The 22,888-nt window shown below is 45.1% G+C and overlaps 1 protein-coding gene and 1 long non-coding RNA gene across 8 annotated transcripts in view; one reads left to right on the top strand and one right to left on the bottom strand.

The window, feature by feature from the left end:
* Positions 1–5,446: 5,446 nt before the first annotated feature.
* Positions 5,447–12,978, bottom strand: LOC130253627 (uncharacterized). The gene is made up of 2 exons (XR_008840588.1): positions 11,718–12,978; positions 5,447–7,768 (listed from the first exon to the last, which is right to left on the bottom strand). It is a non-coding gene; the product is annotated as an uncharacterized LOC130253627 (long non-coding RNA).
* A 116-nt stretch (positions 12,979–13,094) lies between these two features.
* The window catches only part of MEIS2 (Meis homeobox 2), a 172,866-nt gene continuing 163,072 nt past the window's right edge, over positions 13,095–22,888 (top strand). For 4 of the 7 annotated variants that reach the window (XM_056492342.1, XM_056492348.1, XM_056492346.1 and 1 more), the window contains exons 1-7: positions 13,095–13,330; positions 14,372–14,663; positions 15,722–15,954; positions 17,520–17,661; positions 18,238–18,288; positions 19,045–19,095; positions 20,092–20,241. In XM_056492342.1, coding sequence (XP_056348317.1) covers positions 14,652–14,663; positions 15,722–15,954; positions 17,520–17,661; positions 18,238–18,288; positions 19,045–19,095; positions 20,092–20,241 — 639 coding nt within the window. In that variant the 5' untranslated portion in view covers positions 13,095–13,330; positions 14,372–14,651. Of the gene's footprint in view, positions 13,331–13,702; positions 14,664–15,721; positions 15,955–17,519; positions 17,662–18,237; positions 18,289–19,044; positions 19,096–20,091; positions 20,242–22,888 lie in introns of those variants that run through there. The other 3 variants (XM_056492344.1, XM_056492345.1, XM_056492343.1) reach the window with 3 other exon arrangements.

The following is a 22,888-nucleotide window of genomic DNA, read 5'->3' on the forward strand; positions in this document are numbered from 1 at the left end:
AATTGCTATTGATTTAGCAATGCCTTTCTTTGATGTCCCTTGCCTTAACCTCATTTATAAAGCTGTTTTGCATTATTTCAAACTGTCAATGATTTGTGACTCATGAATATTCAAATCTAATTTGCACTTACCTTTTTTGCATGCATGCTTACTTGTAATTTGTCTCATTTGCCCTTTGTCTTGTGTTTATTTTCAGGTTATTTAGTGAAGTAAACTCTGTTTTTAAAGTAATAGCATCAAGTTAAACACAAGTTGAGTAATTCTCACCTTACCAGAGTCTTATACCACTGCAAGTCCATTCACTTCCCTAGAGTTTCTCCTGCTTAAATGAAGAGAAAGAGGTCCATGAGCAATTTCTGACTGGCTTTTTTTTTTTTGTCTGTGTGTTCACATCAACACCATTTCCATGTTTCATTGGAATTGCAATGGTTTTATTTAGTATCTTATTCAGAAAGAAATATCAAGATTAACTGTCTCATCCTAGTATTTCTGATTTTAGGACAATTCAGGTCTCTAAATCTGAGTGAAAATTAAGTTATTCCTCTGACTTAAAACACTTTATTAAATCATTTATTAAATCAGTTTACTTATTTTTGTGGTAAATCTAGTAGAATAAATCCCCAGCGTAAGAATACAGTAAAAACTCCACTTAACAAATATACTGATTGCAGCACAGTGAGAACAAAATCCCACTCTTTTCATTCTTGTTAATAAAAAAACAAAAATATCTTAAACTGTTAGGCACCTGAGGACCAAGATGTTTGTATGGGGTTTTTTTCCACTTAGGGAGGACTGTGTCACGAAAACAGTGACTCTAAAAACTAAGAATTTTTATAGATTTTCTTCAATAAATCAAGTCTGGAAAAAAGAATAAAAAGAAATTTGTTTTTGAATCAGAAAATATGATCTTAATTCAATATCAAAAGCCATTTGCCAGGGAAAGTGATCTGAAGTTAAACCAGGAAAGCAAGGGGTGATTTTCCATAATGTCTGAAACCTCAAATCAACCTAGAGTGGCAAAACTGATTGTTCTGGGTTCATGGTGCAACCCTAGTTACAAAGCAGCTGTAGGGGATTCAGGCTCTTGTTTTGTTCACGTTTGTGACCATACAGGTGAACATTAAAGCAAGCAGGATTTTTCTCTGAACAAATATTAGATGAATGCATTTCCTTTATGGACCAAATCCTGCTTCTAATGGAAAGGGAGCAATGAATACCTGTGCAAAACAAAAGTATGCAGACACAGACAGGAATATTTCTTTGGCACTTTTATTATTAATTTAATCCTCTAAATAATTTCAAACAGCCTTTTTGAAAATAGAACAAGTGTGAGAGGTGATCAGTAACACATCAAGAGTGATGAAATTAAAAGCCCAAATGAACATACTGTGAATGACTGGAAACTGCTTACCTAAGCTTTACTTGGTCAATGTTTTGAAGTAAAATGGAGCTGAATTTCCTCATATGATGTGGGGTTCCCAACTGGGAATAAGATATCTGAGCCCAGAAAATATAGCCGCATTCATCCAAGAGTTCATTTCAAATGAACAGTTTCATAATCTCTTCCATAAAAGAGAAAAGTATTTCAAACGTTTATTTTTAGCTTGGCACATGAATGGTAGGAATAAAAGGATCTGAGTGTTTAATGTGAAGTGATTCTTTAAAAAATCTCAATATATGGGTTAATAATTACATATCAGTAGACCTTTTTTTTTTTTTCTGATACCAGTACCATGCCTCTAAATGACAAGTCTCAGCTGTTGTGAAGTCCAAGGTAGTTGTGTGCCCTGAAACACCCAAGAAATAGCATTATCCAGTATGACACATGCCTAGATATGTCTTATTGTGATCATAATATAGCCTAAAGGTAAGAATACAGAACAATCACTTGTGTGTTGTTTTTTCAGTGCTGTTTATGTTTGTCTGCATCAAAGAAAAGCTTCTGCTAGAGCTATTTATATCATTGATCAATAGAACTATTAGTGATGGTTTATAAATGCATGAGACAAGTTTTAAATTTAGCATGTACTTTAAAAATGAGATCTATTAGTACATTAACTTGATCATGTTTCTTCACTGAAAAGCCAGTTCATCTTGAAAAATGCGTCCAAAAAAGCAGAATGTATCATCATGACATGAAAGATACTTAAAGTGCCAAACAAAAGTTCTGACTGTGAATCGCCAAAGTATGAATTAAAGGACTGATGTTTCTTGTACTGAGGGTTTACTGGAAGGGTGGTGACTGTCCACATTTACTATCATTATGACCTAGAAAGCTGGGTACTTCACACCTGCAGATTTGGCATCCCACAAAACTACGTTGCAGAATCCTGTCTTGTGTCCTCCATCCACGTTCTCCTTCAGTCAATGGGACTTTGGGAGAAACTTGGCCTTGAAACTGAAGACTATCAGCATGGGAAACATTCTTGACAGAGATTTTCAGCACTGAGGTGTTTTTCTGTGAACTTGTGGTCACCTTAATAGGTGAGGTGTATGGAATGACTGGCAGCCCTTCTGGTCAGTGAGAATTAAAACTGGTGACACGTGTGTCTAGTCTTTTAGAGCTGTTTGCTGTACAGTCACAGTGTAGGGCAATTTCCTTTCTAATGTACTAACATTAAAGTCAGGGGTGATTCAGCATAGATGAGTTTTGCTTTTTGAGTTCTTGGCTAACAGTGATAGGAAAATCATGGCAAGTAGAAGTATGTAAATGCAGTTAGATGGTTAGGTGCATAATTTAGACACAGGGCTTATTATTTGGAATTAAGACCAGTCTCTGCCCTTTAATACCATTACCAAGGAGAATATCCCATCTAATTCACCATAAATAAAAATTCCTAGACCCTTTTATTCTAGTACAGAAAGCCCAATGATGTTTGAGAACTTAAGTCTGGATGTTGTCCCTCTGGTTCCTCTTCATTCTCTTGTGGGGACCATTTTCTTCTGTGAGAATGGGATCTTCTCTGCAGGGTTACTGTAAATTATCCTGCTCAACCTGACAAGACTCAAATGGAAGAAAATTATTTTCAAAATTATGAGCAACAGAGGGAAAAAAGAAAATTAGAACAATCATGGAGGATTCACCTTCATAAAATAGTATGGACTAATGACTCTGTTCCCTAACTTACCTTATACCTAAGTTTCATTGCCTTCCATTAGTGAGGTAATTAATTTAGCAGGAGAGATGAAAGGAGCTAGAGATGACAGCAGACATGGGTGAGAAAGAAGTCAAGTAAAGGTCTGCAATGTTGGACACGGAAAAAGTATTTTTGACATGCATTTTGTAAATGTTAAGAGAGTGTAAAGGACTGAATACAGAGGAGTGTGAGATGTGGTACCTTTTCTACTGTTTCATCCAGGGTTGTGTCCTGGTTATTTATAAAAGGAAGTGCAAAGTCTTGCAACCCAAGGCAACACGTCTAATCTTCCTGTGCAGCTTTGACCACGTACAGTGAAGGGTTAATCTAAAACCCTCTAAACTAAAATGCTTCCTGCTTGGGTGGAAAATATATATATACCCAAGGCTTTTTAAGAGAAATGTTGTACCCAAGAACTGTTTCGTGAGCTGGGAGTTCTGTACTGAACCTCTGGGGCAAATGTTTGCATTGAATTGTTGAAAGAGACTGAGATTGGCAACGCCACCCTGCCCTTGGCTAATGAGCCTTCCCCGAGAGAATATCAAGTGCAATTACCTTTCAGGGAATAACAACATACCAAAGAACCATGGGCCCTGCAGAGAAAAACGAAACACACATTCGTAGGTAGAACCTGCTATGAATCAGCATTAATTATCCAACGGAGGGAACGGGGTTGCAGTAAGTCTCAGTTCCCAACTCACACCATAGATCACAGCAAATGTGAGCTACTTATAGAAAAAAACATTTGCAAAGTTCAGCGTGCCCTAACCCCCTCCTTTCCGCATACACTTCTGCATTCGAGTTGTGCTTGGGGGCTGCGCTTCTGGGACAGCTTTCCCGACCCACGGTTTGGAGGTGCAGGGGGGCAATAAAAGAAAGCTGGTGGCAGAGGGTGAGGCTCCCGAGCGTCAGCAGTACCGTGGGGCTGAGGCAAGGACTCTTTCCAGGTTTCACAGGTGCCGGCGTGGCCGAGGACATCAGGCCCCTCTCAGCAGTGCTCGGGGAGGTCGGGCCAGGGGGGAAAACCGTCCCCCCGCGGCTGGTCGTCCCAGCAAAGACAAAAAAGGGGAAACTGTCCCGGGGGACGGGCTTTTTGCTGTGCACATTCCTAAGAAGGAGACCGAGGGAGAAGGCCGCATATTTCGGGTTGAGCTAGTGGGAAAACACGCGGAATTGCCAGCGCTGAAGAGATGCGGGGAGGGGGGAGGATGCTGGCCGGCTCCTTTGTGCCGGGGCGCGTCCGGCGGGGCTGCGCGGAGCTGGTCCGGCCGGGAGAGGTTGGTCGGGCCGGGATAGGCTGGTTCAGCCCGGAGAGGTTGGTCGGGCCGGGAGAGGCTGGTTCAGCCCGGAGAGGTTGGTCCGGCCGGGCCGGGAGCCCCAGCGGCAGCGCCCGCCCTGCGCGGCCCGAGCGGCTCCCCCGGGAGCCGGGAAACCCCGCCGCAAACTCTTCGGACGTGAAAACGGCGCGGAGCGGGGCCGGCTGCTTTGCTGGAAGCAGGCACACGTATATTGAGTTTGTCAGGGATCATAAAATGCGAATTGATTATTCAAACAGCCATTGATTATAAAAGAATGCTTACTGCAGCAATGGGAAAGGTTAAAAGGAAATTGACCCTCTGCGTACGTGACATAAAGTCATTAGGTAAATGAGATATTCATACGGGGTGTAATCAAGGTCATGCTAATTTTATTTGCGGTATTCGACTCAAATCTCGAGCTTTTGGGGACAGCAGATTGTCCCTAGGGGGAATAAACCGCCAGGTAGACCACAGGTGCTGTAAAAAAAAAAAAAAAAAAAAAAAAAAAAAAATTCAGGTAAATAAAAGCCGAGTAGGGAAGTAAATCCCCCCGAAGCCCCTCGCCCGTGGTGGGCACTAAGCCCAGGCCAGCCCCAGCGCTGTTGCTGCCTTGGGGAGCTGCTCCCAGGATCGGGGCTCCCCGCAGGGCTCTTCTCACCTCGCTGCTCCCCGCTCCCCTCCGACCGAGGAAGGCTGGGATTGCGAGCAGTGTCAAAGATCCTCGCCTCTCCCAGACAGGATGAGAACGTGTAAAAAAATTAGATTTATTTATGCACATATTTATCCCCTCTAATTATAGAAATTAATCCTCTTACTTATGACTAAAAGGTAACGTCTAAGGCGTCCCTTTGATGTTTAACAGCATCATTTGTGGCTAACATTCCAACTGATTAAGGAATAATTGTTGTTAAATGCTTTACAAGTGGATAGTGTTTAATTGCGAGGCATTCATAATTTTACGGCTTACCACAAAATGAAACGTAATTAAAAACGCAGAAACTTCCAACTGATTTTGTTCCAATTATGTTTATTGTTCAGACTAATTACTGCACAAGACGGGGTACTTTTCCCCATGTCTAAATGGCACACGCTTCCCAAATATATCCTTGCAGGTTTTTCTTTTCCAGGTACAAGCTTGGGACGGCTTTCTGCAGCCTCCGTTCTCCCCACCCCCCACCATTATAATTAAATGCTCCAGCCTTTTCTTCTCTCCCTCATGCAACACCTTGGGATGTGAGAAAGTGATGGCAGCTTTCTTCCCTCGGAGCTCGAAGTAATTGTAGAAGGGCTGATGAATTTCTTGAAGAAACACTTGCCACACACTGAGGAAACCATCTCCTAGCAGGATTTTACAAACCAAAGTAAACAAAGCACCCCAGGGGCGATTTCCTCCTTTTGCGCAGCGTACTTCTCAATTTACCTCAGAAGGGATCACAAACACACACGAGAGTTACAACAGAAATCATACTTGGTTTGGGAAACACATTCTGTACAAGAGGCAGAGAAATTCGAAGTGTTCAAAGGAAGGGACAGTCATTAAAATACCTGCCAGGCTCGCTGCCATTCCCTTAACTAACCTTCCTTCTTTCCCGTGAACTCAGAAATCTCTTCAGCATCTATTTTAACATAGATATCCCTGGACGGGGGGGTGGGAAGGGAGGGGGGCGGTTTGAGGGAAGGGGAAATAAACCAACCCATACACCCCTCAGGTCCATCTCACCAACACCTTTAAAACACCCTCATCCTCGGAAAGGGCTGGCGAATAAAGTTACTCGCCTAAATTCGCTGTTTGTTCTATCGAAGAAAGTTTATTGTGCAAATGGACTTATTTATTTATTCCTGAGTTTCTCCATCCCTCAGCTGGGCTCTTGGAGAAAATTAGAGAGTTGCCCGAGATCATGGTGATAAAAAATCACTGCTTACAGTTAAAGGGAATAATCACCTCAATCAGACCCTGATAAAATGGGGTGGGGGGGGGGAGGAATATCAAATGCCCAATACTGCTTACAGTTTGCTTTTTTCCTTTGGGCTCCAAAGCGTTAGGAAAGGATCACACACACGTATTTATTGCTCCTTTTGTCTCCTTCTCTCTAGCAGGATTCAAACCTCTGCGCGTGTGTGCGTGGTTCGGGGGGTTGCTGCTCTCTTTGGGAAGGTTGCAGCATTCACAGGTGTGCTTTGGCTCATCACTGTAACCCTGTACAATTTCCCAATTCTCCTGGAGGGTTTAATCTAGGTGTGAGAGTAGAAAAGTGTTTAAATTCTACTGGGGAAATAAGCGGGGCCGGGGGAGGGGGGAGGAATTCCCTCTTTTGGAGAGTCAGAAATAGCCCAAGCTTTCCAAACGGATGTTAAAATTGGACATAATGGAGCAATACCTCTTTCTTTCTTCTTCTTTTTTTTTTTCCCTTTCCTTTTTTTTTTTTTTTTTTTTTTTTTTCCTCTTCAGGTATGAGTCTTGAATCCTTTCATTAAACTGACACAGATTTCCAGAGATGGAGAAAAGGAGGGGTATCTGAGGTGGACATTTTATGTAAATGAGCAAATCCGAAATGTATTACAAATCCACTGTAATAAAACTGACAGTTTTGACAGTATTGACAACATAAATATATGTTGGAACACAGCACTTTCAGACACTTAACCGATGAAGCAATAAAAAGATTCGACTACAATATTTCAAATAATCGACATTGATGTTTTGATACATCATTTTTATACCTCGAATCGATCTATCACTCTATGACCGGTCAATTTTAAGTAAAAATCTGCGCAATTATTTACGCTATTGCCAATGACGACCTAATAACTGTTTTCAATTAATTACAGCAAAACTAAGCATTATGAGGACTAACCGGCCGCATATTCCATTGTATGGCATTTCTTGTATGGAGAGCAAACACATATATGTGTATTGCATTCTCTTTGTGGGATCAAAAGAAAGACATACAAAGACGATCACAATCCTGGGGGGGAGGGTGGTGGAAATAAAAAGCAACCTCTTTTCGGGAACGCACTGCCGGCTCTCACCATGTACTTCTAGGAAACAGGCTGTAATATTTTGTCAGCTCTCTCTGTGCAATACCAAACCGGGCTCTCAAGATTTTTTTTTCCTTTTCTCTTTGGGCTATGCACTGAAACCCACTTCAAACAATGGGCCGAGCAGTTCTTGGGGGGGAAAAAAAAAAGAGGAAATTCGTGCTTCGAGTGATTGCCTGTGTGTTGTGAGAGTCTCCGGATCATTTCAAAAGAGGTAGGAGTATATTGTTCTCTCCGGACCGAGAACTCCAGTGTAAAAATGAGAGCGCTCCTCTTCTGGAGTTTTATAGGCAGCTGGAGAACAAAAGGGGATATTTTGAGTGAGCTAGAGCAGAGCTCTGAGCAGAGTTTGAAACCTTTGCCGATTGTCTGATATCACACTAAAGCCATTTAGTTTGCCCTAACTGTCCTTTCGGTTACCATGTCATACTGGAAAGATTAAATTTTTTTTTTCATGCTTCAGGCTTCTTCGAACAATTGCAAACCGGATTTTTAACTACCCAGTGCAAGCAGTGTTAGTGGGAAGACCTAATAGGTGTGTGGTTGTTTTCTTTTTTCTTTTTCCTCTAGTGTGGGCTATGGAAATACACGTCGACTGTTTATGGTCTCCACTTTTACAAACATTCCACTTTTACAAACATTCCAGACAAAATAAAATTAAGTTTAAAAAAAAAAAAAAAATTCTCATCTCTTCTCTGCCTTTGGTGCTTCACACCCACCCGCCTGACACGAACCGGACAAACGTGAAGGGGTTGGTCTCTGTGCCCCTTCCCACGGCGGGTGGGATGCGGGAGCGGGCACAGCAGCGTCCCGCAGGAGCCGGGGCCGGGCGGCGGGGCGAGCCGCTGGCCGGCTCCGTGCGGGCTGTGCTGGAGCCCCGCCAGATAGCGCTAGAGGGCTGCTGATGGCAGCTCGGGGCTGCCGAGGGCTGCTGATGGCAGCGCCGCCCGGGGCAGCCCGCCGGAGCCGGGCACAGCCCCGCACAAATCGGGGCGGCACGCAGGACGACCCCCGAGCGCTCTTGTTCCTCCAGGGTTGGGGATTTTCCCTCTAAAAAAAAAAAAAAAAAAAAAAAAATAGGGGGAGGAGGGGTGGAAGAAAGAGTAAAAAGCGAAGTTAATAGGTAAGCAGATGAACCTCCTTCTAATCCAGCTCCCAAAGATCTCGGTCATACCGCAGTCGAGGTCAAGAAAAGTTCACCGTGATGGGCTACCATTGACTTTCAGGACCAGAAAGATTTTCGACAAATAATAATACATTGCTGAAAAGTGAAGTACACTACTGGCAGACGGGGGGATCGGGGTGAGGAGCTAAATGAACCCAGTGATCTGCAGAAGCTAAAACGTGCATGATTTCACAGGGGCACCCGAGATGGGACCTCGAAAGTCTTGCAGCTGCGGGAAGTCGGAGGTGAATCAAAGAGTGCTGAGACGAATAAAAAGTGACTGAAGTTGTAGAAAGCACCCGTAAGGGCAAAGGAGAGTGTGGTAAAGAGCGGGTTTGGGGCAAGAAATTTAACTGTGCCACAGTCCCGGTTATAAAAAGAAAATGGTACTATTTAAACTCCACACTTAGCCTTGCAAGCAAAACAAAAAGTAAAATTCACGTGAATTTCACTACGGTGTCACGGTGATGTCCCGCGTCCACATTTTAACAGGCAGATTGCTTTCTTCATTAATTATGACGCATTGCCTAGATAGAGATAAAAAGCCAGTCCGAATACGCTAAATTTTTCACTGTCTTCCATGATATCCTTGACCCGTCTAAGAGCAGTTTTGCTTTCAAATGCAGTCTACGTGTTACCGAACACAATGGCATCATCCAAAATACTTGAACTCAGCACACAAACAAACAAACATTGAATAAAGTTACAAACAAGATTAAGGTTCAAGTTATTTGTCCCTGTAGCAAGGCGTCAATTGTCCTAACAGATGTAGGGACGTTAAGAGGATTTAAACCATGCGAATTTAATAAACCAGATTAGCAATAGGTTGCTTTCCACAAATGCTAAGAACCGGAAAGTAAATCTAGCCTAAATTACCCATCGGACCAGAGGATCACCTACAAGGAGAGCTCAAAATTTCCTACAGGGTCCGATAGGACTTCTTGCCAGCACGGCTTGTTTCCCCCTAAAAACTTTCTATTTGCATTAAATCTTGTGCTAAGAGCACACGCGCGTGCAAAACAGCGGTTTAAGATCTCCGGTGGGATTTATTCTTGAAATCTGAAATATTACCTGTTGTGCCATCCGCTTTTGCAAGGCTGTGGAAAAAGAGAGAGAGAGAGAGAGAGAGAGGGAGGGAGGGAGAGATGTAACGAGCAAGCAAGAGAGGCATGTTTCAAAGCCAGCAAAGGACTAAGATGCCACACTTCGGAAAGGCTGATTGAAAACAGACTCTTCTTAACTTTTAGCGGATTTTCTCTCTCGCTCCCTCCGAGGGCTAAGAAGCCGATTTGGGAGTTTGAAGGGAATAGGTTTCAGCATCCATATTTGTTCTGGTGCACTTGTAAAATGCGATTTGAAGAGGATCTTTAGCCCTCTGATTGTCTTTGTATTGTTTTTCTTGAAACGGATCTTTTGCCCTTAATGAATCCCCACACAGCTGGACAGCTCCTGCTCGGACACTGAGAGCGCTAACCCCAAACTGACCCCAATTTGACACCACAAGATGAAATTTTACCGCCTGTTAAAACCATTTCCAGCCTCGGCAAAAGGAGCTGGCGGTTGACTGAGATGCACTTCCATACCGGACACCTCATTTCTCTTTGGACTTTTGAGGCGACGTATCAGGGAAAAAAAAAAAAAAAAAAAAAAAAAAAAGCGAGCATACACAAAAAAAGACACCACTCTGATTCGTATCTCACACTTTTCCTGAAAACAGCCCTCGCTCTGAAAGTGATGCAGGAGAAATGGAAATTAGCCATTTTAATTTTCCTGAATGGCTTTTTTTTTAAAAAAAGAAATGTCACCGGTTGGGGGGGATAAATAAAAAAATCACCTAAGTATGTGAAAACCCTCACCCTCGGCACGTACGTATCCCATTTTCCTCGAGTTCCCAACAGCATCTTTGTTAATAGATGAGTACATTCACTTAAGGGTGCTAAATTGAGATCCCTTTTTAATGGCTAAACTGTAGCGCTTTATAAACCACGCTCTCTGTGTGCTTTAATCCACTGGGATAGTGATGAGGAAAAAGGCTTCAAGTCTTTTCACGTGGAAAAAAAACCCACAGGAGGAACATGAAAGATCTTCATTTAACTATATGAAATTTCACTTTCTATCAAGTTAAAATAATTTTTAAAAGTTGGTCCCTGTCCCAGATTACAAACATGCACAGCAGGGCAAGACAACGCAGGGGGTTAATTAGTTTGGGGGGTGGGGGGAATTAAACAATTGAAAGGAGCAGCACTGAACACTGCAAAAGTCTTTGGCTGCTTTTTTTCAGCTTTGATTTTGGTCTGTTTTCTCAGAATTTCTTAATCAGAGGAGCTGAGATTTACAGAGACTTCTGTGAAAAATGGAATGAGCAAAAAAAAAAAGTGGTCTAAAATTATATTATAAGCAATAAAATAATTTCTTTTATGGGAGACAAGTATTCTAACTTCTTATAGAGAAGAAAACTGATGAACTTCTCTTACAGCTTGAGGTCTGAAGAAATGCAGAGAGCCTTAAATGCAGCTAGATTACTTTTGCACAGCCAGTTTATAAGGAAAGACCTCTTCTTTGGTGATACTGAAACTATTTTAAAAGAGACTTGTATATCTTAAGAGACAAGGCTCTGGGTTTGCACTGCCACGGTTAAAAAACAAGTTTGGAAGCTACAAATATTTGAAACACGTCCTCTAAGCTGGCTGCATCACAAGCAAATGATTCCATGCAAGTTGAGAAATCTGGCATCTTTGGGGCGCGGGGGGAGGGAGGGTAGTGAGGGGGAAGAAAGAAGGAAAAAAAACCCAAATAACATTCACCGATGACTAGATCTCTTTTAAAAAAAAAAAAAATCTGCTAGAAAACTACAGCTGTAAAAGTAGGAAAGGATTTGCATAACCTACTGCTCTGTAGGTCTCCGTGCACCCAAAGGATTAGCCAAGCATTCATTACCATGAATATCTTGAATTACGTTACCGATTTATACGACAGAGTATAAAATACTGCACAAGAAGACTGGCTTTTTCCCTGCGAAATGAATTGACTTAACCACTGCTTGAAAGAGATCTACATACTAAGGGCTCTTCTACTCACCTCTCTTTACAGTCCCGTGAAAGTCAGTCACAGCAATTCGGTTGCTCTTAGGACTAGCTTTAATCTTGGAGGAGATCCTCTAGGAAAAAAAAAACCCGTGTCTGCTCTCCGGCTTCTGGCGGGTTTTAAGGAGGGTGCAACTCTGGCTAAAAGTAGGAGAGGGACTTTTCTCCGTATTTCCCTCATATTTGTAAATACAGCCCTGCTCTGCAGGGCTCGGCGCTAGCGGAACATGCAGGAATGCCCACTGGCGTTTGTCAGCTCTCCACACTATCTTTCTTTATACGTGAGGGCTGATTTCCCGCAGACATCATTGTTATGATGGCTCATTTAATCAAACTGTTTAATTGCTCCGGTAATCACTATCATCATCACAGGTACTCAATCATTCATCATTTTGGAGGGGTTTATTGACCTCCGGAGCTCATTCCCTTCGCCTATTAAAATCAGGCCAAATATCTATAACTAGCCCTTGAGTCATTTTCTTAAAGTTTAAAAAAAAAAAAAAAAAAAAACCAAAAAAAACCAAACCTCTGAAAATCAACATCATCACCACGAAAAGCAAACCAAACCAAAATCTAACGGAATAATACATTTTCTGCCGTGTATTTTCAAAAGCCGTCTATGTATGAGGCCACATTCACAACTGGGCACATAATCATTGATAAATTCCACTATTAACGGGATAGTCTGTTTTAGATTTTATGTGCAGGGGACCGTGAACGAGGGTGGGGGGTTGGGGAGGACAAAACTGCAGCAATCGATAGTTTGACCATCGCTCCTCCCCTAAACTTCAAGCATCCCCCATGATTGATGATCCTGGGTAGCTTTGGTAATTGACTGCTCTGAGGTAAGGCATGGTGTAGCTTCAGCGAAGTGATTGGGCGAGAGAAACGCACCAAAATTAACGCGCGTTGTGTGTGCCTATGTGCTCGGAAAAGTTCATTTGGTACTCGAGGGTGGGGGGGGTGCATCATCTCACTTAATTTGCTAAATAACCCCACTGTAATTAGCACTACCATTAGAAGGCATTACCGAGCTAATACTCCAGCATACATTCCACAAGCGCAACGTCGATAAACGGTAAAGTCCAGCAACACACACACGTAAATACTGCGCTCACCGCCGGACCCGCGCAGAACGAACATGCAAACAGAAATCTACATAACATCTGGATCTCTCCTACAAAAGACTGAGCATGACTTTGTTTTTAAGCCCTTTACAAAGCCTGGCAGCCTAATCGCAAAACTAAAAGGGATTTCCCCCCTCTTCCCTCCGCCTCTCCCCGCCCCCCCCCCCTCCTTCAAGACATCCAGAGCGTGTTTGATAGCAGCGATCACTTAATGAAGAGCGGTGCCCAGCACGGTTTGAACGAGGCGTTCTCTTCATGCCCTGGAAAATTAATTTTTAGCGAAGCACCATGAGCGGCCGGCGGGAGGAAGCGCGGCGGGCGGCGCGGCGCGCTGGCGGAGCCGGGCCGGCCGTGCCGGAGCAGCCTGGCTGCCGGGGGCTCAGCAACTTTGCGCGGCCCCCCCGTGCGCTGTAGCTCCCGCTGCCCCCGGACCGAGCGGCCCCAGCGCCGCCCGCCGCCCGACACCGCGGGTAATCGGAAGGTATTTTGTTGCTCAAATAACCCAGCGCGAACCAACCCGGGGCCGGGCTTCTACCGCACTTTTCTTCTCGCTCTCCGCAGTTTCCCCTGCCTCTCCCCCCCTCTCGCACACACGCACTCTCCCTGTCCTTCCTCCCCTGCCTCCCTCCCTCGCTCCCTCCCTCGCTCCCTCCCTCCCTCCTCCCTCCCTCGCTCCCTCCCTCCCTCCCTCTCGCTCGCACGCTCGCTCGCTCCTTCCTACACGCCGTGCTTCGCTCGGGGCAGGGGCTGCAGCGCGGCTCCCCCCGCGCGGCGCCGCGGCCGCCCCGCCGCCGCGCAGCGCTGCGCATCCCCGGCGCTCGGCCGGCTGCGGCGCCCCGCCGCCCCGCGCCCGCGCCCGCCGCGCCCGCCGCTCCCGCCGCCGCCGCTCCCGCCGCCGCTCCCCGCCGCCGCCGCCGCCGCGCTGCAGGACTGGCTATGGCCACCACTACTTCCGGGTTCCGTCACTTCATTCTCCCGCCGATCAGCGCCGCAAAACTGAGCCTCTTCTATAAGGCAGCCGGCAGCCAACCTGCCAACACTTACTGACACTCACTCATCCCAGGAGTGAGGGAGAGAGCGAGACAAAATACCTGCCGGGAGGAGGAAAAAAAAAAAAAAAAAAAAAGGAGAGAGGGGGAAGTCCGGGCTTTGCAAACTATTCAATTTTTTCTTCGCATCTTTCCCCACCCCCCCTTCACAGTACTTTGAAAAAAAACAAAACAAAACCAAAACCAACAACCCTATAAGCGATCCTAAAAGGCAAAACCCGAGCACGGAGTTACTGGAAGAAGAAACCGGGGTTAAAAAGATTCCTCCTCTCTTCTTCATCATCATCAACCATCATTCATTCACTACCTTGACATTCCCTGGCTTTGATTGACAGCTGGAGTGGCAAAAAGCCATGAGACACGACAGTTTGGTTACATGTGGGTTGCTGACGGGCCGATCGTAACCTTCAGTTTGGGGGCTTGACAATTATTTTTTTTTTTTTTTTTTTTTTTTTTTTTTTTTTTTTGCGTAGAGAAAGAAAAAAGGAAAAAGAGACACAGAAAAAGGAAAGAGAAAGAGACAGAAAAAAAGAAGAAAACACAGAAACTCATCGTGGTTCTTGACTGTTTTTTTATATATTGTTGTTGTTGTTGTTGTTGTTATTATTTACCCATATTGGAGGATAGGAGAAGTCTATAAGTGGGTTGCAAAAAAAAAAAAAAAAGGAATCTTCTTCACTCTAAATCACTTTCTTTGCTGGACTGGGATATTAAATATACGACACATCCAGGAGTTTATTGGAGCGCAGACTGATGGCGCAAAGGGTAGGTTTAAATCTCCAACACTTACCTATATATAAATCCTCTCTTAAGAGGGGCCTGTCCGATTTGCTCTCCTCTGTTGCTGATGATGATGGCGGCCACTATTAAAAAATAGCAGCAAAAATTATTCGCTGGCTTTTTGTGTGTGTGCATGAGTGTCTCTGTGTGTGTGTCTCTCTGCAATTGTTCCACGCTTTTTTCCTCTCCAGCTTTTTCCCCAGCAGCGCGATTTCCCTGCTCTCTGCCTGCTCAGTAGCACGGGTTTCACAGGGGAAAGCTTGCTGCTGCAGCTGCTGCTGCCGCCGCCGCTACTGCTGCTGCCTAGCAAAGACTAAGAAATACATATGTGTGTCTGTGTATATACGAATGTATATATATGTATACACATATAGCTGCTTCTCTTTTTTTTTTCTTCCTTTTTTTCTTTTTTCCTTTTTTTTTTTTTTTTTTTTTTTTTTTCTGTCTCTGGCTGTGACAAGGACAAGGGGAATTGCTACTAAATAATGTTTCTGGTAACTTTCAGATTATTTCCCCCTTTATCTCTCCCCCTCCTCCCGATGCACTCTACCTTTCCTCTCTCCTTTCTAGTGTTGATTTATTTATCTAGTTGGTTTTGATTCTGCTTGTTTATTTTTTTCTTCTTTTCTAATGCAGAGTTACTCTAGTTTCTCTCTTCCTTTTCCTTCCTTTTCATCCCCGTTTCCTTGTTAGGGTTTCTCCTGCCTGTGCTGAAGAGGACCATCTTCCCCCACACACGCAGACAGGCAAACACACTTTCCCCTTTTACCTCTCCTCGCACCCCCACTCCTCCTTCAGCCCCTCCAGCCCCTGCTCCCCGTCCCAGTCGATTTTATTTTGAGCATTTCTCTCTCTGTTGTGGCTGTTCTTGTTTTGTTTTGCTCTGTTTGTGTCTGTCCGGGTGCTTTACTCTCTTCTGACTTTTGTTGTTGTTGTTGTTTGTTGGTTTTTTTTGTTTTGTTTTGTTTTGTTTCTGTTTTTTATTCCTCCCTCTCTTCTCCTCTTTCTTTTTCTTTCTTCTCTTCCGGCCCGCTTTTTGACAGTACGATGAGCTGCCCCACTACGGCGGGATGGACGGAGTAGGGGTGCCGGCGTCCATGTACGGGGACCCCCACGCCCCCCGGCCGATCCCCCCGGTGCACCACCTCAACCATGGGCCGCCGCTCCACGCCGGACAGCACTACGGCGCCCACGCCCCGCACCCCAATGTCATGCCGGCCAGCATGGGCTCCGCTGTCAACGACGCCCTGAAGCGGGACAAGGATGCGATCTACGGGTAGGTGCGGCGGGCCGCCCGGCGCCGGGGCCCGGCTCGCAGCGCGGGTGCCCGCGGAGCGGCGGGGCAGGAGCGGGGCGGCGGCGCAGCCGGGCCCGGAGCGCGGAGGGCGGGGGGAGCCGCAGGGTCCGCGGGAAGCGGCGGCAGGGCAGCCCTCGCTCCGGAGGGACACCGCGCCTGGCACTGCCGGAGCCGGCGATCCCGGGACCGGGGGAGCCCAGCCCGGCTCGGCTGAGGTGCCAGCACCCACGGGGAACGGGTGCTGGAAAACAGACTTCTTGGGGAGAGAGGCTAGGTTGGAGAGAGGTAGTGTTGCCTTGTCCTTCCTTTTTTCTTTATTTATTCGGTTTTTTTCATCTTTTGTGTTTTGGATGGGGTGGGGGGGTCCTTTCTTACCCGTGGTGGGTTTTTTTTGTGGGTTTTTTTTTTTTTTTTCTTTCTTAGAAAGGCCCCACTTAGGAGTTAGAGACTCTCATTGCTCTGGATTTTAGTTGGAGAAGTGTTGTTCTGGTGTTCTCTTCTGTGCCATAATACCACTCTTCCAACTTCGTAAATAAAGAGCTATTCACATCGCGGAAGGTAGTATGAATAAAAGGGATTCACTTATGGCAAACAGCTCTTCCCAGAGACAGAAGACATAAATACATTGGGGGCAATGAGCTGAATTTTCTATTTAAGAAAGAAAGAATATGAGGAAAAAGAAACCTATACCCAGCAAAACTCAAGCCTGCACCAGGGTTTTGCTTGAAGGGAATGACACCGATTCCCTTCAGTGCCTTTTGGAAAAAATACTAGCTGATCCTAAAAGAAGAGGTAGTAACATCTATGACAGAGTGTGGGGCCTTGATCAGACACCAAAGGGGAAAAGAAACAAATGCATGCTTACTACTTAGTACGCAGATAATTTTTTTTTTTTTCTGACTACACCAACTATGGGAAAATATTTCGCGAAGTGCTCCCTTCCTCCACCCCCTCCCCAGCTCACTTATCTGGACAGATGGTATTTTACTTGGGTGTGCTTCCTAAGCCAGGAAACTTCACCACATTTTTGTTAGCAGGCCCCTTGAAAAATAAAATTACGTATTAAGTAGTTTGCAGTTTGCCTAGCTGTGCTCTCGTTTTAGGTCATAGCTGGAGGGTAGGGATGGGATCTTCCAGGTTTTGCGGTATTTTAAGCTGTGGCAAAAGTGTAACATTCTCAGTTGAGCTGCTGCTGAACGCGTTCGGTGCCTTGTGCGTTTAGAGAGGTCACTTTTGTCCTCGTCGGTGAGGACTGCACGGGGAATGTGGTTCGGGCATTGCAATTTCAAAATTTAAAAACAAACAAACAAACAAACAAACAGAACAACAACAGCCAACTCACTACCAAACCCAGTATTTTTATTTCAAAATGTGGTTCTCCACTGCTCTGCCCAGGGCATTACTGCGAGACTGCAGAGTGGGGTTGTGCCCGTGTGTCCGTGTCTATGTGCATTAAAAAAAAAAAAAAATACTTGTTGATTACAGCTCTTCTTTCCCCCTCTCCCCCACCCCCTCCCCTCTCTTTGTGTGCCACCGCCCGGTAGGCACCCGTTGTTCCCCCTCTTAGCTCTGGTCTTTGAGAAGTGCGAGCTGGCGACCTGCACGCCCCGGGAGCCCGGAGTGGCCGGCGGGGACGTCTGCTCGTCCGACTCCTTCAACGAGGACATCGCCGTCTTCGCTAAACAGGTCCGGCACCTCTCCCCCGCCCCCGACCCTCACCAGCGCTCCCGCCGCCTCCTCAGCGCCTCGACCCGCACGGCCGGGTGCTGCCAGGGGCAGGGGCAGGGGCAGCCTTCCTTTCCCTTCCTTTCCCTTCCTTTCCCTTCCCTTCCCTTCCTTTCCCTTCCTTTCCCCTTTCCCCCGCGCCCCCTCTCCGGCGGGGCGGGGGTGCGCCCTGGTGGCCCGGCTGGCCCTGACCTCCCCCCGCCCATGGCCGGCAGCCCCTCCGCGCTGTCGGGCCGGGACTCCCGGCCTTGCCCTCCTGCAGTAGTGACAGGGGAAGGTGGCTGTGCTTTGGAGGCAGAGGGAGCGGGAGGCGGGCAGGGGACCCAAAGGAGAAGGGTCCCGTGGGACCGGCGGCCGGCTCAGTCCCGGACCGGCGAGAGCGGAGCTGGCTCCTCTCCGCAGCTCGGTGTCCCGGGGCGTTCAGCTGGATTTTGGTACCGGCCGGTTTTGTCAAAGTGATTTTCCCCTTTCGGGCGGTCCGGTTACGGGGGTAAAGACAGAAGCTGCAGTTCACACCGCTTTTCCTTCTTCTCGCAGGTCCGCGCCGAAAAACCACTTTTTTCTTCAAATCCAGAGCTGGACAATTTGGTAAGGCCTGCTGGCTCTTCCAGCGCGCTCCCCCGTGGCCCTTCCCCTCGGGCAGCTGCGGGAAGCGCCCTCCGCCCCCGGGCCGGGCCGGGCGGTGCGGGGCAGCGGGGCCGGGCACCGCGCTGCCCGCATGGAGCGGGGCGCCGGCCGGCCGCAGGCTGCCGGCAAGGGGCTTCAAAGGGCTTTATTCTTAGAGCCAGTCAGAGAGAAGTCTCAAGCCCCAATGCATTGCAAAGCTGAGTTTGAAAGCCACGGGAAGCTAAAAGTGAAGGAAGTAACTGCTTAAGAAGAGAGAGCTGGAGATTTCTAGTGTAATTCTTTTGCTAATGTGAACGATTTCAATATTCAAAGTGCCTAAATCCGCTTGTAAAGAAGATGCCAAACTATTCAAACACACATTCACCCCCCCTTTCTCCTGCGGGCGGGGGTGGGGGTGGGAGCGTGTGTTTGACTTCTCTGCGGACCCTCAGGGATGAGGGCCGGGGTGCTGAGAGGGGAACGAGGAGAGGAAGAGGTTTTCTCCAAGATCGCGGTAATAAAGCGCTAATCACCGCTCCTGGAATAAATATGATAAAAATCAAGTGTTTAGCTTAAAGTTGATCAGAATTGTTGAAGCGTGACCAATGAGCTAAAATCCTGTATAATGACCGCGCGCCCTGACAATCCCCTTCTCCCTCTTTCCCACTCGGGCTCGCGGCTCTGCTCAGCCCCCGTGCTTGTCTCCCACGTAACCCCTGGCTCAAAACTTTCTTGCAGATGATCCAAGCAATACAAGTACTAAGGTTTCATCTTTTGGAATTAGAAAAGGTAAGAGTCAGGAGGTGGGCGGGGGGCACGCCATTCCCTGCCCCCTCTCCCCTCCTCCTCCTCACCCCCCCAACCCCCCCCGGATCCCTTCCTCCCGACTGTTTGGGCTGACTTGTAAACATGGCCAGAGAAGATAGGGGTAATGCATTGTGACACTGTAACCTGTGCCATCAGAGCATGTGACACCCGACAGACATGCCCAGACCGCTTTTTTCCCTTTTTTTTTTGTGTGTGTGTGTGTAATTTCAATATTTACTAATATTAAATATTAAACCCCTTTTATCCTTCTTACCCCTTTCCTCAGTAGAAGCCCTTTTTCCCGCTCAGAAACATGATGTTTAACAAAAAGAAATGAAACCACTCGTTCTCCTCTCCGGCTCTGGCAGGCACATTAACCCCAAGCAAGCATTAAATGTTTGGAAGAGGCAGGGGCCCCTGCGAGGCGTGGGCAGGGGCTGTGCCCTGGGACGAGAATGGCTCTTCCCACAACCTCAGCAAGTAGCTTCGTTTTACTGCTCCCGGCCATTTAGACTTTTTTTAGCCCCGGTTTTAACTGATCCCGTCCCGAGTGACTAGTTGTACCTGTCTGGGTTGTGTATGCTCCGGAGATACCACCTGGGTCCAGCTCCCAGTGTTCCGATGTTATCACCAAATCCGATTTTCTTCAGCACACAAGTCAGAGCCCACTATCTCTCTCTCTAACTTGTTGCTGCAGCAAGTCTCTAGAGAATAATATGCGCTGCAACAATTTCTCTATTGTTTCCTTGCCTTCAACTATTGTCCCCCTTAATTACAGTTACTTGTGGAGTATATCAGAGAGTTGTACTTGTTACAAAAAAAAAAAAAAAAAAAAAAAAAAAAAAAACCAAAAACAAACAAACAAACAAAAAAAAAAAAAAACACCAAAAAAACCCTCACCGCAACAACAACAACAAAAAAAGCTGAAATGTGATATTTTGCCATTATTGATTCTAATATTCTTGTTATTCTTTTCAGGTTCATGAATTGTGTGATAATTTCTGCCATCGGTACATTAGTTGTTTGAAAGGAAAAATGCCAATAGACCTTGTTATTGATGAAAGGGATGGCAGCTCCAAATCAGACCATGAAGAACTCTCAGGATCTTCCACAAATTTAGCCGATCATGTAAGTCCTTCTGCTTTCTTTATGACACTTTTAAAGTTTTAAACCTGTTTAGAGGATCTGTCCTGGATTTCTTTGCCTTGCTGCTGTTGTCTGTTAGTATTATTACTATCTTAACCTCTTGCAAGCTGGAACCCCATCTTCAAACTTTTTTCCGTCTCACTTTGCAAAGTCATAGAAATGCAAAAGGTTCCTTCAGTTTTCCAATGGTTTGTAAAGTTCCCTGTTCTGGGCAGCTTGGAGAGCTAGCAAACTCTTGGTTTGATGTGGGGATGGGTGCTTTCTCCTGTTCTTTGCCAACTTTGTAATCAATGCATCAACGTAAGGAAACACAGACAAGAAAGTTAGGAAGAAAGTTTGCTGATTTGCTCCCCCCTCCCCTCTTGTGGGGATGACAAGTGATGAGAATTATTGGCAATACTACACTGCATTAAAAAAAGGGGTTAGCACATTAGAGTTTCCAATGCTTTTGCTTTATAGCAACTTATTGTCAGAATATGGACTTATTGCCAAACGCCTGAAGCATCTTCATAATAAAAGACAGTAACCTTGATGAAGCAATTATTAACAATGTATTACAGAAAGTTGGAGAGAATGATGATTGAGTAACCGTAGGTTAGCGGTTGATTTTAACACTTTAGGAGTTGGTGAATTAGTGTAATGTGTGTAGGACTGAGCATTGGTGTGCCTGGTGAGGAGAGTGCCTTTGTTTTTCCGGGTTTTGGAGCAGCTCCTCTGATCCTTCAAAAGATGTAGATGCAGAGAGACTTTGGGATGTGGAGGGAGAGATTGCAGCTGGTACAGCAGAAAAGGGAAGGAATAGCTCTGGTTAAAAAGGGTGGGTGTGAACTCCACTTTATTTATAGGAATGCATCCCTGGGGGGCAAAGGGGTTCATACAGTTTTAGATTCAATTGAACTAATAATCTAAATGATAGAGTCTAATCTTTTAGTGGTTGAAATATTAATTTAACACCCGGTGTGAAGTTAACCATGCTTTCTGCACAGTCCCCTGCTTTTATTTCCCAGTGTGTTAAGAGTAGCTGGAAGCCCAGAGAGAATGAGCTTTCTAGGAGCTTTTGTTTCCTTTGAAAACATGTAGTTTTTGTGTGTATTTGGTAATTACATTAGACCTGGACTGAAGCTGAATTGGGAGATAAAATAATAATAAATTCTTCTGAATGTCCCCCTTCTGGCGTGGCTTAGTTACGGGAAATATTTTTGGACCCAAGCCTTAGCTTTCATTTTCTCATTTGTATTCAGTAAACATTGCATGACAAGGTTTGTGCTGTGTTTTACATTTTAAATCTATTATTTTGAGAGAAAAGAAATGTATGCAGATCTTCCTTAAAGTTTCTCTGCTTATCAGCTGACTCACATGTAGGTAATAAACTCCATGAAGCCTGACACAATTTCAAAAATATTTGTTTCATGGCATTTTACAACACTAAATTCGTGGGCATAAGTATTCTGGGAGAGTACTAGAAAAGAAATTGAAATGAGTGGCAACCTGAAAGATAGTGAGTCACTGTGTAAAATTTAGAGAAACAGAAAAAAAAAAAAAAAAAATGCATGTTTCTCCAGTACAGTTTCTTTACAAGAGTGTGTTTCAAGTGGAAGTGTAGAAATGGAGCATGCTTATGTTTATATTGAAGAGATTAGATAAACTAGCCTGTTTAGGGTTCTGGCAGATGGCAAATGCTCAAGCCAATTTGCAGTGCTCCATTATAATATTTAAATTCACGCCCAATGATAGGACAGGAGTGGAGGGTGTTAGCATTTTGATAATTTGGTAACTATTATCTTCCCTAAGAAGAATCTCCTCTTGCTTTTGTAGCCCCAAAAACAAACTCAAATAAATATGACAACCCATTTATCTTGCACCCGTTAGGGTTTACCACTTCATTGGGTATTATAATTTAAAGCCTTTTATTTCCTGGAGATTTGAGCTATAACATTTTTACTTTAGCCCCCTGCTATTTGTTTTGAAAGGAAGCAATAATTTGTGCAACCAGAACACCAACTGGGAAATGAAGAGTTGTATCACATAGTTACATTTTATTCATGCGTTTTGGGAAATGTGTCTCCTTATTGGATCTTTTTTTTTTTCCTTTTTGTATATTAGCTTGTTTTCCTGACAAAACTTTAACACCTTTTTATAGCTTAGTCAAACTACCATGTTTTATATTTGCACTGTACAATGTTCCAGCAGAAAGAAATGCATCTTTATTCACAGAAAAGAAAAAGCTCTTAAAAATGGCTAATATAAAACATGCAAGTCTATTAAAAAATGAGCTATCATTTCTGAGCATCTACCTGAAAATGCAGCAGTTCAAGCATGCAAATTTGTCCAATTTGGCTCTCCAGGTTTATTTTCTTTCATTTGCCTTGATATGCATATTTAATATATAGCCTTAGGCTAGATCTCATTTGGTGAAAGTTGGTGTAGGGGTGATGATGAGCCACTTCAGAAGGACAGAGACAGCATGTTGTTTCCTCTGTTTTATGTATTGGCCCACTATTCTGATCCACGGGTCTTCCCCTCATGGTTTTATTTGCACATGAAATACTAGAAGCATTTCAACTGATTGGCTATGAATAATGATAGCCCAAAAGAAGAGTAGGTTAATTTGTTGTGTGCCAAGGTTTCT

The sequence above is a fragment of the Oenanthe melanoleuca genome, chromosome 5 (genome assembly GCF_029582105.1).
Source record: "Oenanthe melanoleuca isolate GR-GAL-2019-014 chromosome 5, OMel1.0, whole genome shotgun sequence".
NCBI classification, from domain to species: domain Eukaryota; kingdom Metazoa; phylum Chordata; class Aves; order Passeriformes; family Muscicapidae; genus Oenanthe; species Oenanthe melanoleuca.